General features: G+C 40.4%; 1 protein-coding gene and 1 long non-coding RNA gene across 2 annotated transcripts in view; one reads left to right on the top strand and one right to left on the bottom strand.

Annotated features, from left to right (window-relative positions):
* The window catches only part of LOC116698918 (regulator of nonsense transcripts 1), an 18,140-nt gene extending 4,899 nt beyond the window's left edge, over positions 1-13,241 (top strand). Inside the window, exons 4-24 of the mRNA XM_032531155.1 lie at positions 1,223-1,390; positions 1,511-1,691; positions 2,316-2,477; positions 2,837-2,921; positions 3,195-3,293; positions 3,838-3,946; positions 5,294-5,453; positions 5,737-5,855; positions 6,310-6,474; positions 6,900-7,014; positions 7,227-7,370; positions 7,507-7,720; positions 7,935-8,052; positions 8,603-8,759; positions 9,758-9,900; positions 10,451-10,625; positions 10,904-10,985; positions 11,226-11,387; positions 11,469-11,737; positions 11,978-12,097; positions 13,178-13,241. Of these exons, the coding sequence (XP_032387046.1) occupies positions 1,223-1,390; positions 1,511-1,691; positions 2,316-2,477; positions 2,837-2,921; positions 3,195-3,293; positions 3,838-3,946; positions 5,294-5,453; positions 5,737-5,855; positions 6,310-6,474; positions 6,900-7,014; positions 7,227-7,370; positions 7,507-7,720; positions 7,935-8,052; positions 8,603-8,759; positions 9,758-9,900; positions 10,451-10,625; positions 10,904-10,985; positions 11,226-11,387; positions 11,469-11,737; positions 11,978-12,094 (2,944 nt within the window). The 3' untranslated portion in view covers positions 12,095-12,097; positions 13,178-13,241. The remainder of the gene's footprint in view (positions 1-1,222; positions 1,391-1,510; positions 1,692-2,315; positions 2,478-2,836; positions 2,922-3,194; positions 3,294-3,837; positions 3,947-5,293; positions 5,454-5,736; positions 5,856-6,309; positions 6,475-6,899; positions 7,015-7,226; positions 7,371-7,506; positions 7,721-7,934; positions 8,053-8,602; positions 8,760-9,757; positions 9,901-10,450; positions 10,626-10,903; positions 10,986-11,225; positions 11,388-11,468; positions 11,738-11,977; positions 12,098-13,177) is intronic.
* The window catches only part of LOC116698921 (uncharacterized), a 23,356-nt gene continuing 14,344 nt past the window's right edge, over positions 4,566-13,577 (bottom strand). The window contains exon 4 of the long non-coding RNA XR_004334324.1: positions 4,566-4,652. This is a non-coding gene — a long non-coding RNA (uncharacterized LOC116698921). The remainder of the gene's footprint in view (positions 4,653-13,577) is intronic.

Raw genomic sequence — 13,577 nt, 5'->3', positions numbered from 1 at the left:
AAAAAAAAAAACAGAAAGCATTGACAAGATACTATTTGTTTCCATGAATTGGAGAAAGGGCGGGGCAAATGCACGATCACGTAGGCTTGTATCGTGTGGATGCTCCAACAGTGTTCTTTCATGTCTTTACTTAGAATTCCTCAAGGGGGCGGCAGAAACTACACACTACAACGAGTAATTTTTCGATTAGCAATTATTTTCCCATTGCTCAATTATTACCAATTTACACAAAACAAATTTCAATAAGGTTCAAATCTCTATTAAACTTGTTTAACGCTGCACTGTTCAGGTAAAATTAATTTGTAGTTCAACCTGAAGCCATATGCAGGCTATCCATCCAACAACAAAATAAAGTCACTTTCAGGAGGAATACAAAAATAAAAACTTAAAGTAAACAGAGCAAGTCCAAAAAGAGTAGGCTAGCCTGTATTTGCTTTTTTAACAGTAGTAGGTAAAATAATGAGTAGCCTAAGCTCTTGTTTAACATCCAAGCTCTTCTCCCTTTAATCTTACTATGTAAAAAAACATAGTTTTAGCAACATACAAAATCAGATGTATAAAAATTCCAACATAAGGCAAGTTGCAGAGTGCCTAATATAACTCTGTCTATAATTGATTGGGTCACTCATGATGTTGGTAAACCAAAAAAAATAACACTGCCGGCTGACAGCTTTTGATAATGCTTATGTTCATAGCGGGGCATTAAAATGAATCAATGGACTAAGCACAGTTTACCTCACACTCAAGTCATTGCTGGAGAGGCATAGCTTTCTCCCCACCCAATTAGGCTAATAAAGTAATGATTAAAAAAACACAAGTACTTGATGAAGGGCCTGGCCCGAGGATAGTGGCTGGACATACCTTAAGTTCATTAAGAGTAAAATACTCCCACACTTTAGAAGACCATGTGCAAGCCTTTTTCTCAACGTGTTGTTGAACTTGCGAGTAATCCATACTTATGCTGTTGCTGGAGGCAGCCGGTTATTTTTAGATTTATACGCGTGACGCAAATTATTTGTTGACGCATTTACGTAATTTCTCCTAAGGACATCTTAGAGATATATTTGCTGTATTCTTGTGCAGTTATGTTTTTTTTTTGTCTAAATAATAGACCTATGTGTAAGGACATATCAGTAGTAGACAATACACCCTCCCACCAAGGGTTTTAGTCTTTTGTTTCTCCTCCTTCTGGTGCATTAATTGACATTCTCTTCTCTTTTAGCCACATTGTAAACCACCTGGTGAGAGCAAAGTCCAAGGAGGTGACCCTGCATAAAGATGGCCCTCTGGGGGAAACGGTACTGGAGTGCTACAACTGTGGCTGTCGCAATGTCTTCCTTCTGGGCTTCATCCCTGCCAAAGCTGACTCAGTGGTGGTGTTACTATGCAGGTAGGGGGGCTTTTTATGTAGCTGAGCGTGTACATGACCTTCCTGCTGATGGGGGTCAATCTAAGAAAATACAGAATTTCACAGGTATTGTTTGACATTTGTGTTTTGGTTGTAACACAGGCAGCCATGTGCCAGCCAGAGCAGTCTGAAGGACATCAACTGGGACAGCTCCCAGTGGCAGCCTCTCATCCAGGACCGCTGCTTTCTGTCCTGGCTGGTGAAAATCCCTTCAGAGCAGGAGCAGCTCAGGGCTCGTCAGATCACCGCCCAGCAGATCAACAAGCTGGAGGAACTCTGGAAGGTATGTCAATGCAACTAGGCACATGCATGCCATTGTGTCATGTTAATATACTAAACTTGCATAACTTGAATTTGAGCACCGGTTGGGCTTATCTTTACAGTTAGCCAGAAATAGTCAGTTGGGTGTGATGCAAATAACTTTGCTGCCTTTATGCTGAGCTGTTATTTTCTGTTTCACAGTTTCACTGCCCGTTTCTTGCCTGTGTTTCTGTTTGATACTTCCTGTTGTGCACAGTCACACATATCTAACCGTTTTTGTATATTTCTTTTGTGTGTACTCTTTGGCCGTATTAAAAGCAGACACGTTCTATTTTTCATAGTAGTAAAAGCACAGGTGTTACTGATAACATAAACGATGGCTCCGTTCTTAAAAATACCCCAGTAGTCTGTGACAGTGAGCCAGTATGCACAATACCAGGACCCTGAACCTGAAGTAACTAAATGGAATTTAGCCACCATTCATTATTATTTACACCTGTGGTTTTTGCTACTGTGGCATGTCAAAATGTCTGCTGTCAAAAGGGCATATTGTCTGAATATCTCCGAGTTGGGATTTAGGAGATTTGAGCATTTTGATAAAAAAAACACTAAATTTAACTTCTGTCTTTATTTTTCCTTCTGGTAGGAAAATCCCACTGCGACCCTTGAGGACCTGGAGAAGCCTGGTGTGGATGAGGAGCCCCAGCATGTGCTGCTCCGCTATGAGGATGCCTACCAGTACCAGAACATCTTTGGTCCTCTCGTCAAGCTGGAGGCTGACTACGATAAGAAACTCAAAGAGTCTCAGGTAAAAACAGTTTTAGAAAATTGTAAATGAAAAATGTATCCTTTGTATGTTGTAATAGGCAAGATTATCAAAATAGTCAGTGAGTAATTTATGTTTTAACAAATGATGAATTAAACAACAAACTGATTTAGTGTATTCTCTATAGCAGGAGTTAAAGGATATGATGCTAACAATCATTTATAGTTTTTGCAGTCCTAACTAGAGGCCTGGTGAATTACTGTGTTTCAGTCCATGTGCAGCTTTTTCCACTGGGGATTTTCACCCAAAAACTGTACCCTTTTGTTGTCATAATTTTGACTTAAAGTTGTTTTTGCTGCCATTTAAGTATAAGAAACACATTTTAATATTGCTTACTACAGACTCAAGACAACATTACTGTCAGATGGGACTTGGGCCTGAATAAAAAGAGGATTGCTTATTTCACTCTTCCCAAGACAGACTCTGGTATGTATTTAGAGTTTTGCTTCAAGTTTTTCATTGTTATCATCATAATCATGCTTTGTCTATGAGTGATATTTTAAGTTATTCTGACAACCCTCTAAGAAAAGTGACAAACACCTTTTGTCATTCCAATGTCATTTAAATATTTGTATGTGTGGCTTTCACTAACAATGGTGTATAATATTTTTCATTTATTTAACATTGCCTATGCTCTATGCAGTGGTGTGTGCCTGATGGAGTTATCTTTTTTTGTCCACCTCTTCTGCTGTTCTGTAGATATGCGACTGATGCAGGGAGATGAAATTTGCCTGAGATACAAAGGAGACCTGGCCCCTCCATGGAAAGGCATTGGACATGTCATCAAAGTCCCTGATAGTATCCTTATTACTTATTATCCTTATTCTTGTTACCATAGACATACAGATTTTACCCACATTATCTGAAATTGACACACTTTTGCCAAAGTGTGTCACAGACAGGGAGGCCTCTTCATTTAGTTGAGCTTCACTTGAATGTGCTTCACTTAAACGTTGCTATCAGTAAAATAAGTTTTTAGTAGCATCTAGTGGCAGCTGTAGGAAGCTACATCAACACCCACAAACTTGTCTTTCTCCACAGTGTGCAGTCAACAATTGTTGGTGTATATGCCCAACAGTTCTAAATGTTATTCTGAAAAGTATCAGTAACTCCACCATACATATCACATATATTGTTCAACAACTATAATGTCAACTCTCCATGTTGCATCTATGTTGAAGATTTTTGCCCAATTCCTAGCTCTCCACCCTGCAAATGCTGTAAATCAAATCATGATTTAATTAAGCCCATTGGACATACTGTCCTAGCGGTTAGCTCATATATGATGATTGCTGCAGTATATGTTAAAAAGTTCTACGGCTTCCTTGACTTCTTGTACCAGACTATGGAGATGAGATTGCCATAGAGCTAAGGAGCAGTGCTGGAGCTCCAGTGGAGATCCCCCACAACTTTCAGGTCGACTTTGTGTGGAAGTCCACTTCCTTTGACAGGTATTCACAGGAAAAGTCACACATTGTTGTCTCTATCTTGTGATATGTGTGTGCAAGGCCTGAAACCCAACTTAAAATATCAGTTAATCTCCTCTTTAGTTGACAAATGTATTCTTTCATCTCTGGGGGTCGGTCGGTTACATGTCAAGATATTCCAGCTTTAAACTGAGAGGCTACAGATCCATTTCCTTTTTATGTATATTTTGTAAAGCTGAAGCTTTTCAATATGCAATGAATGACTTTGCTCTTTATTCAATTTAATATTTTACACAATGTAATGAAACAATTTAATGAAAAAGTAAATTAATTAGGGCTGTCAGCATTAACACGTTAATTGCGATGAGATTAAAGACGGAACATAATGCATTATAATTGTGTTCATCACATTAATCACTAGCACCAAATAGTCTTTATTTTACACCGTCACTGATGCTTTTACCAAATAACCTTTGCTACGAAGATACGCTACGCTCAGAAATCATTGGCTGCTACAATTTTGACCCTTTGAGGCACCTTTACTTGTTGTCAAGCTGCTACAGACACTTCCTAGCTCCTGCTGCAGCAATTAGGATGAACAACACAGTTCTAAACCGCACATTTACTTTAAAAACTCCCTGACTGCTCCATCGACAAGTCAAAAACAATATGCACCTTGTGTGAAATGGAACTAAAATATCACCGAAGCACTTCAAGCTTAAGCTACCATCTACGAGTAAAGCATGCAACTAGTACAGCTAATGAGGTTCATACTTGTGGACTCAGGCAAAGCCCTATTTTGGAGAGTGCAAGTCACCACAGACCTGTGGCTGAAACCAAATTGAAAAAATTAACTGAAGCGCTTGAGTGGGTGGGTTAACTGCAGACCATCTTGACATCTTGTACATGCTGTATAATTTCATTTTACATTTTTAAAAAGCAAGCTATATTTCTGAAGACATTTAATGTGTTAATTCAACCTCGTTTTTTTTGTTTTGTTAAAATATTAAGATAAATCTAAAAGTCAAGTTCATAAAGTAACTTTCTTTGCATTAATTTGATTTCCAATCAAGATACACTGTGTACGTTGATTGGGAATCAAATGTATTCACATTGATAATACAGACCTAAAACTGTTATGAAATGCAAAATAATTGGATTTTAATAATGAGATAAAACATGCGATTAACTATTGAAATTTAGCTATTAAGAAACAATTAATCGTTCGACAGCCCTAAAACGAATAAATTAATGTTGTCAGTGAAACTCCTCATCAGTGAAATCATTTGGGGCAGTTAATTTTGGCTAATGTTTTTTTTTTTTTTTTTAGATTCACAACTTTATCTTGATATTCCTGTCATCATTATCCAGGATGCAGAGTTCCCTGAAGACATTTGCCGTGGATGAGACTTCAGTGTCGGGTTACATCTACCACAAACTGCTGGGACATGAAGTAGAGGATGTGGTCATCAAGTGCCAGCTGCCAAAACGCTTCACCGCTCAAGGCCTGCCTGATCTTAACCACTCACAGGTGAGTTGGAGAAATTAGGTCATGTGATTGACAGACCTTTTTTATTTAAATATATAATCAAAAAAGGTATACCCATCTCAAATCACACAAACAACATGACAAAGATCATACACAGTTTGGAAGTGTCACTCCTATCAAAAAACGATTTCACACTTACCCCTTGTGGTATCCAAGAGATGTATAACTCTTTTTCATATCACGTACACATAGTGACTGTATGACGCAATTTAGGGCCTGTGGCCCCAGGGCTTGCACAAATATGGAATATGGTTTCTTAATGCAGGTGTATGCTGTGAAGACAGTGCTGCAGCGTCCTCTCAGTCTGATCCAGGGTCCTCCTGGCACAGGGAAGACTGTAACCTCTGCCACCATTGTCTACCACCTGGCCAGACAAGGCAACGGGTAAGACACACACAAAAGTCATGTATTACTTTGTCAGGTCACCAGGGATGTTTTGTGCACCGCCTAAGCCAAATGAATGGGTTAGGGTTAGTTAAACTAAAAGACTTTTCTCAGATCTAGTGATTGTAGTTGGATTTCTCTAGCAGGTTTTGTATTCAAGCTTTTGAGTGTTCTAGCTTTTGTCAATGTTTTAGACACAGAACTGTCCAAAATGATGTGAAAAACATACGCAAAAGTACCACAAAGGGGCACAAACCTACTACAAAGAACCAAATGACAACAGTGACCCTACATTTAACCAAACAGCTGTCTTTTAGGATCACGTTTTTAATTGATTTGTATTGTATTAGTTCTAAAAATGTAATGATATCTTGCTTAGCTAAAAAACTTCTTAAAGCATGGCTTGGCTATGTGTTTTGCTCCTTAAGTCGGTCTTGTACCTTTGTCCCTACAGACCGGTGCTGGTGTGTGCTCCCAGTAACATTGCCGTTGACCAGCTGACAGAGAAGATCCACCAGACAGGCCTCAAGGTGGTGAGGCTGTGTGCCAAGAGCAGAGAGGCTATCGACTCGCCTGTGTCCTTCCTGGCTCTGCACAACCAGACGCGTAACATGGACAGGTAACACATAAATGGCTATGATTAATAATCATTTTATAAGGCGTTTCTGTTTGTGTCTGGTTAACTGTGGGTACTAGTATAATAGCAGACATGCTTATACCTGTATACATACAATCTAGTCTAGTCTATAAAAGGGTGTATTTTAAAAACAAGAAGGTAATTGTTCCAATTATAGTTAATAACTTAAAAAGGAGAATGTTGCTATGCAGCAGCATTTCTGACAAGTTGTGTTAGAGCAACGTTGGCGTGTTTTTGGGCTTATATTGTGTAGCAGCATCTGGAAGTCAGGATGTGCAAATATGATTGTTATTGGCCAGAAATAATTCCAGGCCCCTCAGTAATACAGCCTGTTACAGATGTACTGTGAGTCTCTGCTCAAAAGCTCAAAAGATCTCTCCCTGTATTGAAATGGTTGATACCTGCAGTATGCCAGAACTTCAGAAGCTCCAACAGCTGAAGGACGAGACCGGAGAGCTGTCCTCCTCAGACGAGAAGCGCTACAGAGCTCTGAGACGCACCGCTGAGAGGGAGCTGCTTATGGTACAAACACTGGTCTTACTGAACTCAAAGTGCTGCTACATATTTGTTTTTGTAATTTTACACCAACTTAGATTTAACATTTATTTTTCAAGTGCCTACTGGTTTTTATGTGTTCGGGGGGTTTGGAAAAATGAATTCAAAAGTAAAAGCGGTAGCAACGTTTTGCAACAAGTCATATTTCACTGTTCATAAACATTCTTTTTGTTTCTCAGAATGCCGATGTGATCTGCTCTACTTGTGTTGGGGCGGGGGATCCCCGTCTGGCCAAGATGCAGTTCCGCTCAATCCTGATTGATGAGAGCACCCAGGCCACCGAACCAGAGTGCATGGTGCCTGTCGTCCTGGGGGCCAAACAGGTAGGAGCTTCATGAGTGAAAGTGTGTCTGGATAGTGTTTGGCATCAGCAATCTGCTTAAACTGTTCTTTTTCCCGAGTTTTGGGGTCTACGATGTCCACACTCATTTATTTTGTCTTGATGTCTTTTTTTCGTAGTTGATTCTGGTGGGTGACCACTGCCAGCTAGGCCCTGTGGTGATGTGTAAGAAGGCAGCTAAAGCAGGTTTGTCACAGTCTCTATTTGAGCGTCTTGTCGTCTTGGGGATCCGGCCGATTCGCCTGCAGGTTCAGTATCGAATGCACCCGGCCCTCAGTGCCTTCCCCTCCAACATCTTCTATGAGGGCTCTCTGCAGAATGGAGTCACTGCCGGTAAGATGCACAGAAACTTTCAGCTGCTCATTTACTTTTCTTTCCCTTTATAGCCACTTCAGCTGCCTTCTAAATATCCTCCCAGGCTTCAGCGCGCAGTTAAATACTCTTCAGTAACATGACGCTGCTTTCTTACATTATTCCACTTAAGTTGTTGTGTACTTCAGTCAACTACACTTGTCCTGACTATTATCTGTTTGTTTGTCTTCCACAGCGGACCGTGTGAAGAAAGGCTTTGACTTCCAGTGGCCACAGCCCGACAAGCCCATGTTCTTTTATGTCACCCAAGGCCAAGAGGAAATTGCTAGCTCTGGAACTTCCTATCTCAACAGGTTTCAACTTTCTTGATCATTAAGTTGACCGGATTTTCATTTGTCTACCATTCAATGTTATCTTAAGCAGTATATGTGAAAAGAGCAAATGTTTTCTTAACATTTGGCAGTTCTCTTCTAACTCAACATCTATTCCTGGGTCACGTTAATCTAGAAGTGCACAACAAATTGAATTTTAATCACGATCACGATTTCGGCTTCCCACGATCAAATTTGGAGGAATGTAGCATAATATGGATGTGAAAGCAGTTATAAACAGTCTGTTACAGTAAAATTTGTTTTGTTTAAAGTCAACAAATAATCGTGATAATAAATTGTGATCTCAATATTGATCAAAATAATCGTGATTATCATTTTGGCCATAATCGTATGCATGTGTCCACTGGTGTCACATTACATTACTTATATGTTCAAAAAAACTTCTCTGTCTTAAAGATATATCACGTCACTTTCTGATTCTGCCTGTTTCAGTCAGGCATAGTTAGTTTCTGTGCCATGTCATTTTATATAAAATGTTCTTGTCATTTTATTACCCTTCCTGTCTATCCAGGACTGAGGCAGCCAATGTAGAGAAAATAACCACAAGATTGCTGAAGGCTGGAGCGAAACCCGATCAGATTGGAATCATTACGCCCTACGAGGGACAGAGGTCCTACTTGGTCCAATACATGCAGTTCAGTGGCTCCCTTCATACCAAACTCTACCAGGTATAGTTAAAAATATATATTTGCACTTTAAATTTTGTATTGTGCCAGGTTGGGATAGTTAGTAGAGCAGTCACACATGTGTAGGGGATTAGTCCTTGACGCAGCAGCCGCAGGTTCAACTCCGACCTGCAGCCCTTTGCTGCATGTCGTTCCCCCTGTCTCTCTCTCCTTTCATGTTTTCACCTGTTCTGTAAAAATAAAGACCTAAAATATATATTTTTAATATTGTCAATAAGAAATTTTAATTTAATTACAGTTTCTCATTCTTAGCCAGTGCTGACCGTCACTTTCTGTGGTTAAAATAAAAAGTCGCCAGATGCTGGTCATCAGTGTTTGCTATATTACGTTAATGCTGTAAGTAACTACATGAATTAATTAAAGTTGTTAGTTTGGTTTGTGTGCTCTCTGCAAGACGGTGATTGTAGAAGAACAACCCTTACTCTATAAAACGACTGCAACTGGAGTGTTTCTGTAGGTCCAACAACTCCAACAAAGGGTTACATCTTCTCTCAAGACTATAGCATCACACCAATTTCAGGAGTTGCTTACTCCTAGTTAAACATTCATTCCTATCATATCAATAGTTTAATTTAATCAACTGAATAGTTTTAAAGGAGGACCTTTAATATTTAGATCAGGTTGCTGGTGGAAAAAAGTGTGCCAAATTTAGTAGCATTATTTCAGTGTGCCAGATAAATATTTAATTAGCATTGCATATATTCTGCTGCTGTGTAAATAGATGCATCTGGTATTAGATGTATCCAACTTGATATCAATAGATACAGAATATTAAAGGACTCAAATCGGGATCTGGCCCAAACAAACTGCTAATGTTAAGTTCAAACTAAGATGGGGTTAAAATGGCTCCAAATCATGGTTTTTGCCCATTTGCATTTAACAATATCACGTTTGCAAGGAAAGCATTAGTATAAGTAAATATATTATCCTAAAAATCATTCTGTTTTCCCCCCTCTGATTTCTCTTTTTTCTTTCTGCAGGAGGTTGAAATAGCCAGTGTGGATGCCTTTCAAGGCAGAGAGAAGGACTTCATCATCCTGTCCTGTGTGAGGGCCAATGAGCACCAGGGCATCGGCTTCCTCAATGATCCCAGACGTCTCAATGTGGCACTCACTAGGGCCAGGTAAAAATACACAAAGTAAAACAACATCAGTTTGCAGAAGCCCCAGAGGGCCCCTCTGTCTAATTTTAATAAATGTTTTTGAACTCTTTGCATTGTTTACAAATTGAATGTTGTAGTTTAGTCTTGATTTCAGATTGTCCTAAGTATTTTGATATGTTGATGTCCTCTATTATTACTACGCATCCCTTAACTAAAACTTTTAATCCTTAAAAGAGAATTCCGGTCGATTCCAACATGTAGCTCTGTTGTTTGTAAATTTGAAGCGTTTTTAGCCTCTTAACATGTTCAAAATGTCATTACCAGTGCCTACACATGTGCAGTAATTCCTTCAGAGTGAACACTCGTAAGGAATGTGCTAATTCAGCTCCATTTAGTTCCTGTTTAAGCCTGTTGGGTGCTAACTCTAACAATGGGATAAAATGGTGTAGTCATCACCGATTGGTTTCATTTTTCTCTCTACTGACGGCACTCCAAATTTCCAAACAACAGAGCTACGTGTTGAAATTGACCGGAATTCACCTTTAAGTTATCTTCTGCTTTTGTCATGTAGATATGGTGTGATTATTGTGGGAAACCCCAAGGCCCTGTCCAAGCAGCCTCTGTGGAACCACCTGTTGAATTACTACAAGGAGCAAAAGGTCCTGGTTGAAGGCCCTCTTAACAACCTGAGGGAGAGCCTCATGCAATTCAGCAAGCCCCGCAAGCTTGTCAACACCATCAACCCGGTGTGTGTGTGTGTGTGTGTGTGTGTGTGTGTGTGTGTGGTGTGTGTGTGTGGTGTGGGTGGTGTGTGTGTGTGTGTGTGTGTGTGTGTGTGTGTGTGTGTGTGTGTGTGTGTTTCTTAACTGGATATGAATATGTTGCAATTCAAAATGTAGTAATGCACTTATGGCAAGTAGTTTACAGAATACAGGATAATAAATCACTGTACATGCAAAAAAAAAAGATGCGGCATGCCCTGAAAACACTCACAATAATGTTGCTTGTTCTTGTTATTTTGCAGGGTGGTCGATTCATGAGCACAGCCATGTATGATGCAAGGGAGGCCCTCATTCCTGGATCTGTTTATGACCGCAGCAGCAACGGTGAGACATTTTCAACAACACACTGATATTTCAAATGTTAGACAATTTCTTACTAAAACCCGCTATAAGTAAGGACATCTACCGTATCTTCTTTGGTAGTTCATGGCAAACAGGTTGAATGTGCCTACTAAAGCATCTCAAACACAAAAACAAATGCCCTGTGTACGGATGTCTATGACAAGACTAGTTCTGCACACCGCCATATAATGGAAACTGAACCTTCACTTCTTTCTATTACAGGACGTTCGTCCAGTATGTATTTCCAGACCCATGACCAGATTGGTATGATTGGAACAGGCTCCAGCCCGATGACTTCCCTAAACATCCCCATCCCCTTCAACCTTGTGATACCCCCCATACCTCCTCCTGGGTACATGGGTCCGGTCAATGGACCCTCACCAGGTGAGTAAGCCCTAAAAGAGTTTCTAAAGGCCCACATGTCGTTCAGTTGAAGCTGCTATAAGGCACACATTTCCCCTCCAGGCCGTGGTGGGGGTATGAAAGGCAAGGCAGGCAGTGGAGGAGGCAGCGGGACGCGAGGAGGGCGTCAAAGAAACCGCGGCAACATGGGGAACCACAGCAGCGGACATGGAGGAGCAGACCGACATGGAGGCCACATGAGTGGCAGCCAGGCCAGCCAGGACCTGGGCTCCCAGCCCTTCTCCCAGGGGCCTCTGACGCAGGGCTACATGAACATGAGCCAGCCGTCTCAAATGAGCCAGCCAGGGCTCTCCCAGCCTGAACTCTCTCAGGTTTGTTCACTCAACTGTCATCCATTGTGAATAAATCCTAATTATAAAGTCGGTTTATTTCCTAGCAATTAGTACCCAGTGCCAGGGATGTTGGCACCTACAGTATATTCCAAGTGTTTCCAGGGTTCCACTTCAAGTAAACACTTCATCTTGTCCAAAACCACCTATTTTCTTTTTCGGCCTGAAATGAAAGAGTAACTGTTGACTGGCCTCCTTCACTTTGTGTTTGACCCATTACAGGACAGTTACCTAGGAGATGAGTTCAAGTCCCAGATTGATGTGGCTTTGTCCCAGGACTCCACCTACCAGGGGGAACGGGCCTACCAACACGGTGTGACTGGACTGTCCCAGTACTAGACTGTAAGTAATTCCGCTGTGGATTAAACTAAGATGACTCATTGACATTAAAGGAATAGTTTGACATTTTGGGAAATTATTCACCTCCTTGCCAAAAGTGAACTAGGTGGGAACATTCATACCGCTATGTGATTAGGCAATTTCTCTTTGTGATAGATAAAGGAACTCTATCTGTCTGTTTAGCTTAGCACAAAGACTGGAAACACAGGCTAGCTAGCCTCACTCTGTCCAAAGGAGACAAAATCCAGATTTCACTTGTGTGATGAACTAGACTAATTGGCTCTAACCTAATATTTACTAGGGGTGGGAATTTCTGGGCACCTTTCCATTCCAAATCAGAGGCCAGCAATTCGATTCAAAACTGATTCTTGATGCAACAATTTATTATGTACATTTCTATGCGTGATTTAAAAAAATATACACATAAATCTGAGTTTTTCAGATTTTGACATACTGTATATATGGCACACACAAGTTTTAAATTAGGTTTTTATTGTGTAGTCATTCCATGCTTAAGCCTTAAACAGGCTTGTGAAAGTCACCTCCTGTCATCGTGATCTCAGTCATGGTGGAGAATCGGCTTCTTAGAACATGAAACATGAGGTGGTCAGATGTAATGTGATAAAGTCAATGAACAGCCTTTAAGTGTTTTGCTTAGTATTTTATGCATGTCTTATTAGATTATGTGTGTATATATATACACAACTTTTTTTTGTCTTTTTTCCTTTTGGCCATTTTTCTGTTTTTTTTTCTGCACTCTTGCCTAAACTCAAAGTTGTTTTCCATTATTCCATCCTCTTTCATTCACTATGTTTTCTGATTTGTACATGTCTGGAGACAGTAACTTTTAAATAAATAAAAAATAATAAAAATAAAAAAATCCCACCCCTTAAATTTACTATATAAACATGAGAGTGGTATTGATCTTCCCGTCCAACTCTCTGTCAGAAAGACAATAAGTCATCTTCTAAAAACATGGAATTATTCTAAAATTTGAAATATTTTTATATGTTGAAAAGACTTATGATCCAATCCCCAAACAAGTATTAATGTGTATACATACATTTTTTATTTGTCTGACAGGTTGCTGGAAAGGAGCAAGGCCTGTGTGAAGCGAAGTTCAATGGTATTTTAATCTGGGTAATAACAAAAAAGAACAAACATGGATACCCGTTTTCCACTGCTACAACTGAAGCACCACTGTGTGAAAGTAACAGGAGAGAGAGACCGTGAGGAAACCAACCAATCACAAGAGTGAGAGCAACAATGGGTGTAGAGCTGGACAGGAAGAGAGCAAGGGACGAGCCTGGTGGAGGAGAGAAGGCACTGCTGCTCACACGCGACGACATGGCGAGGGAGAAATCGGTCGTTGTCGAGGCGGGCGCAGTCGGAGAGGCGAGACCTTCGACGGGTCAAGGAGGGTGGAAGGTCCAAACGATTCTGGAGGGGGGAAGGGGGAGGGGGCAACTGTGTCATCTTGTCC

Source organism: Etheostoma spectabile, chromosome 12, assembly GCF_008692095.1.
Source record: "Etheostoma spectabile isolate EspeVRDwgs_2016 chromosome 12, UIUC_Espe_1.0, whole genome shotgun sequence".
NCBI lineage: Eukaryota > Metazoa > Chordata > Actinopteri > Perciformes > Percidae > Etheostoma > Etheostoma spectabile.
Note: the sequence above shows the minus strand (reverse complement) of the source record. Positions and strands in the feature narration are given on the sequence as shown.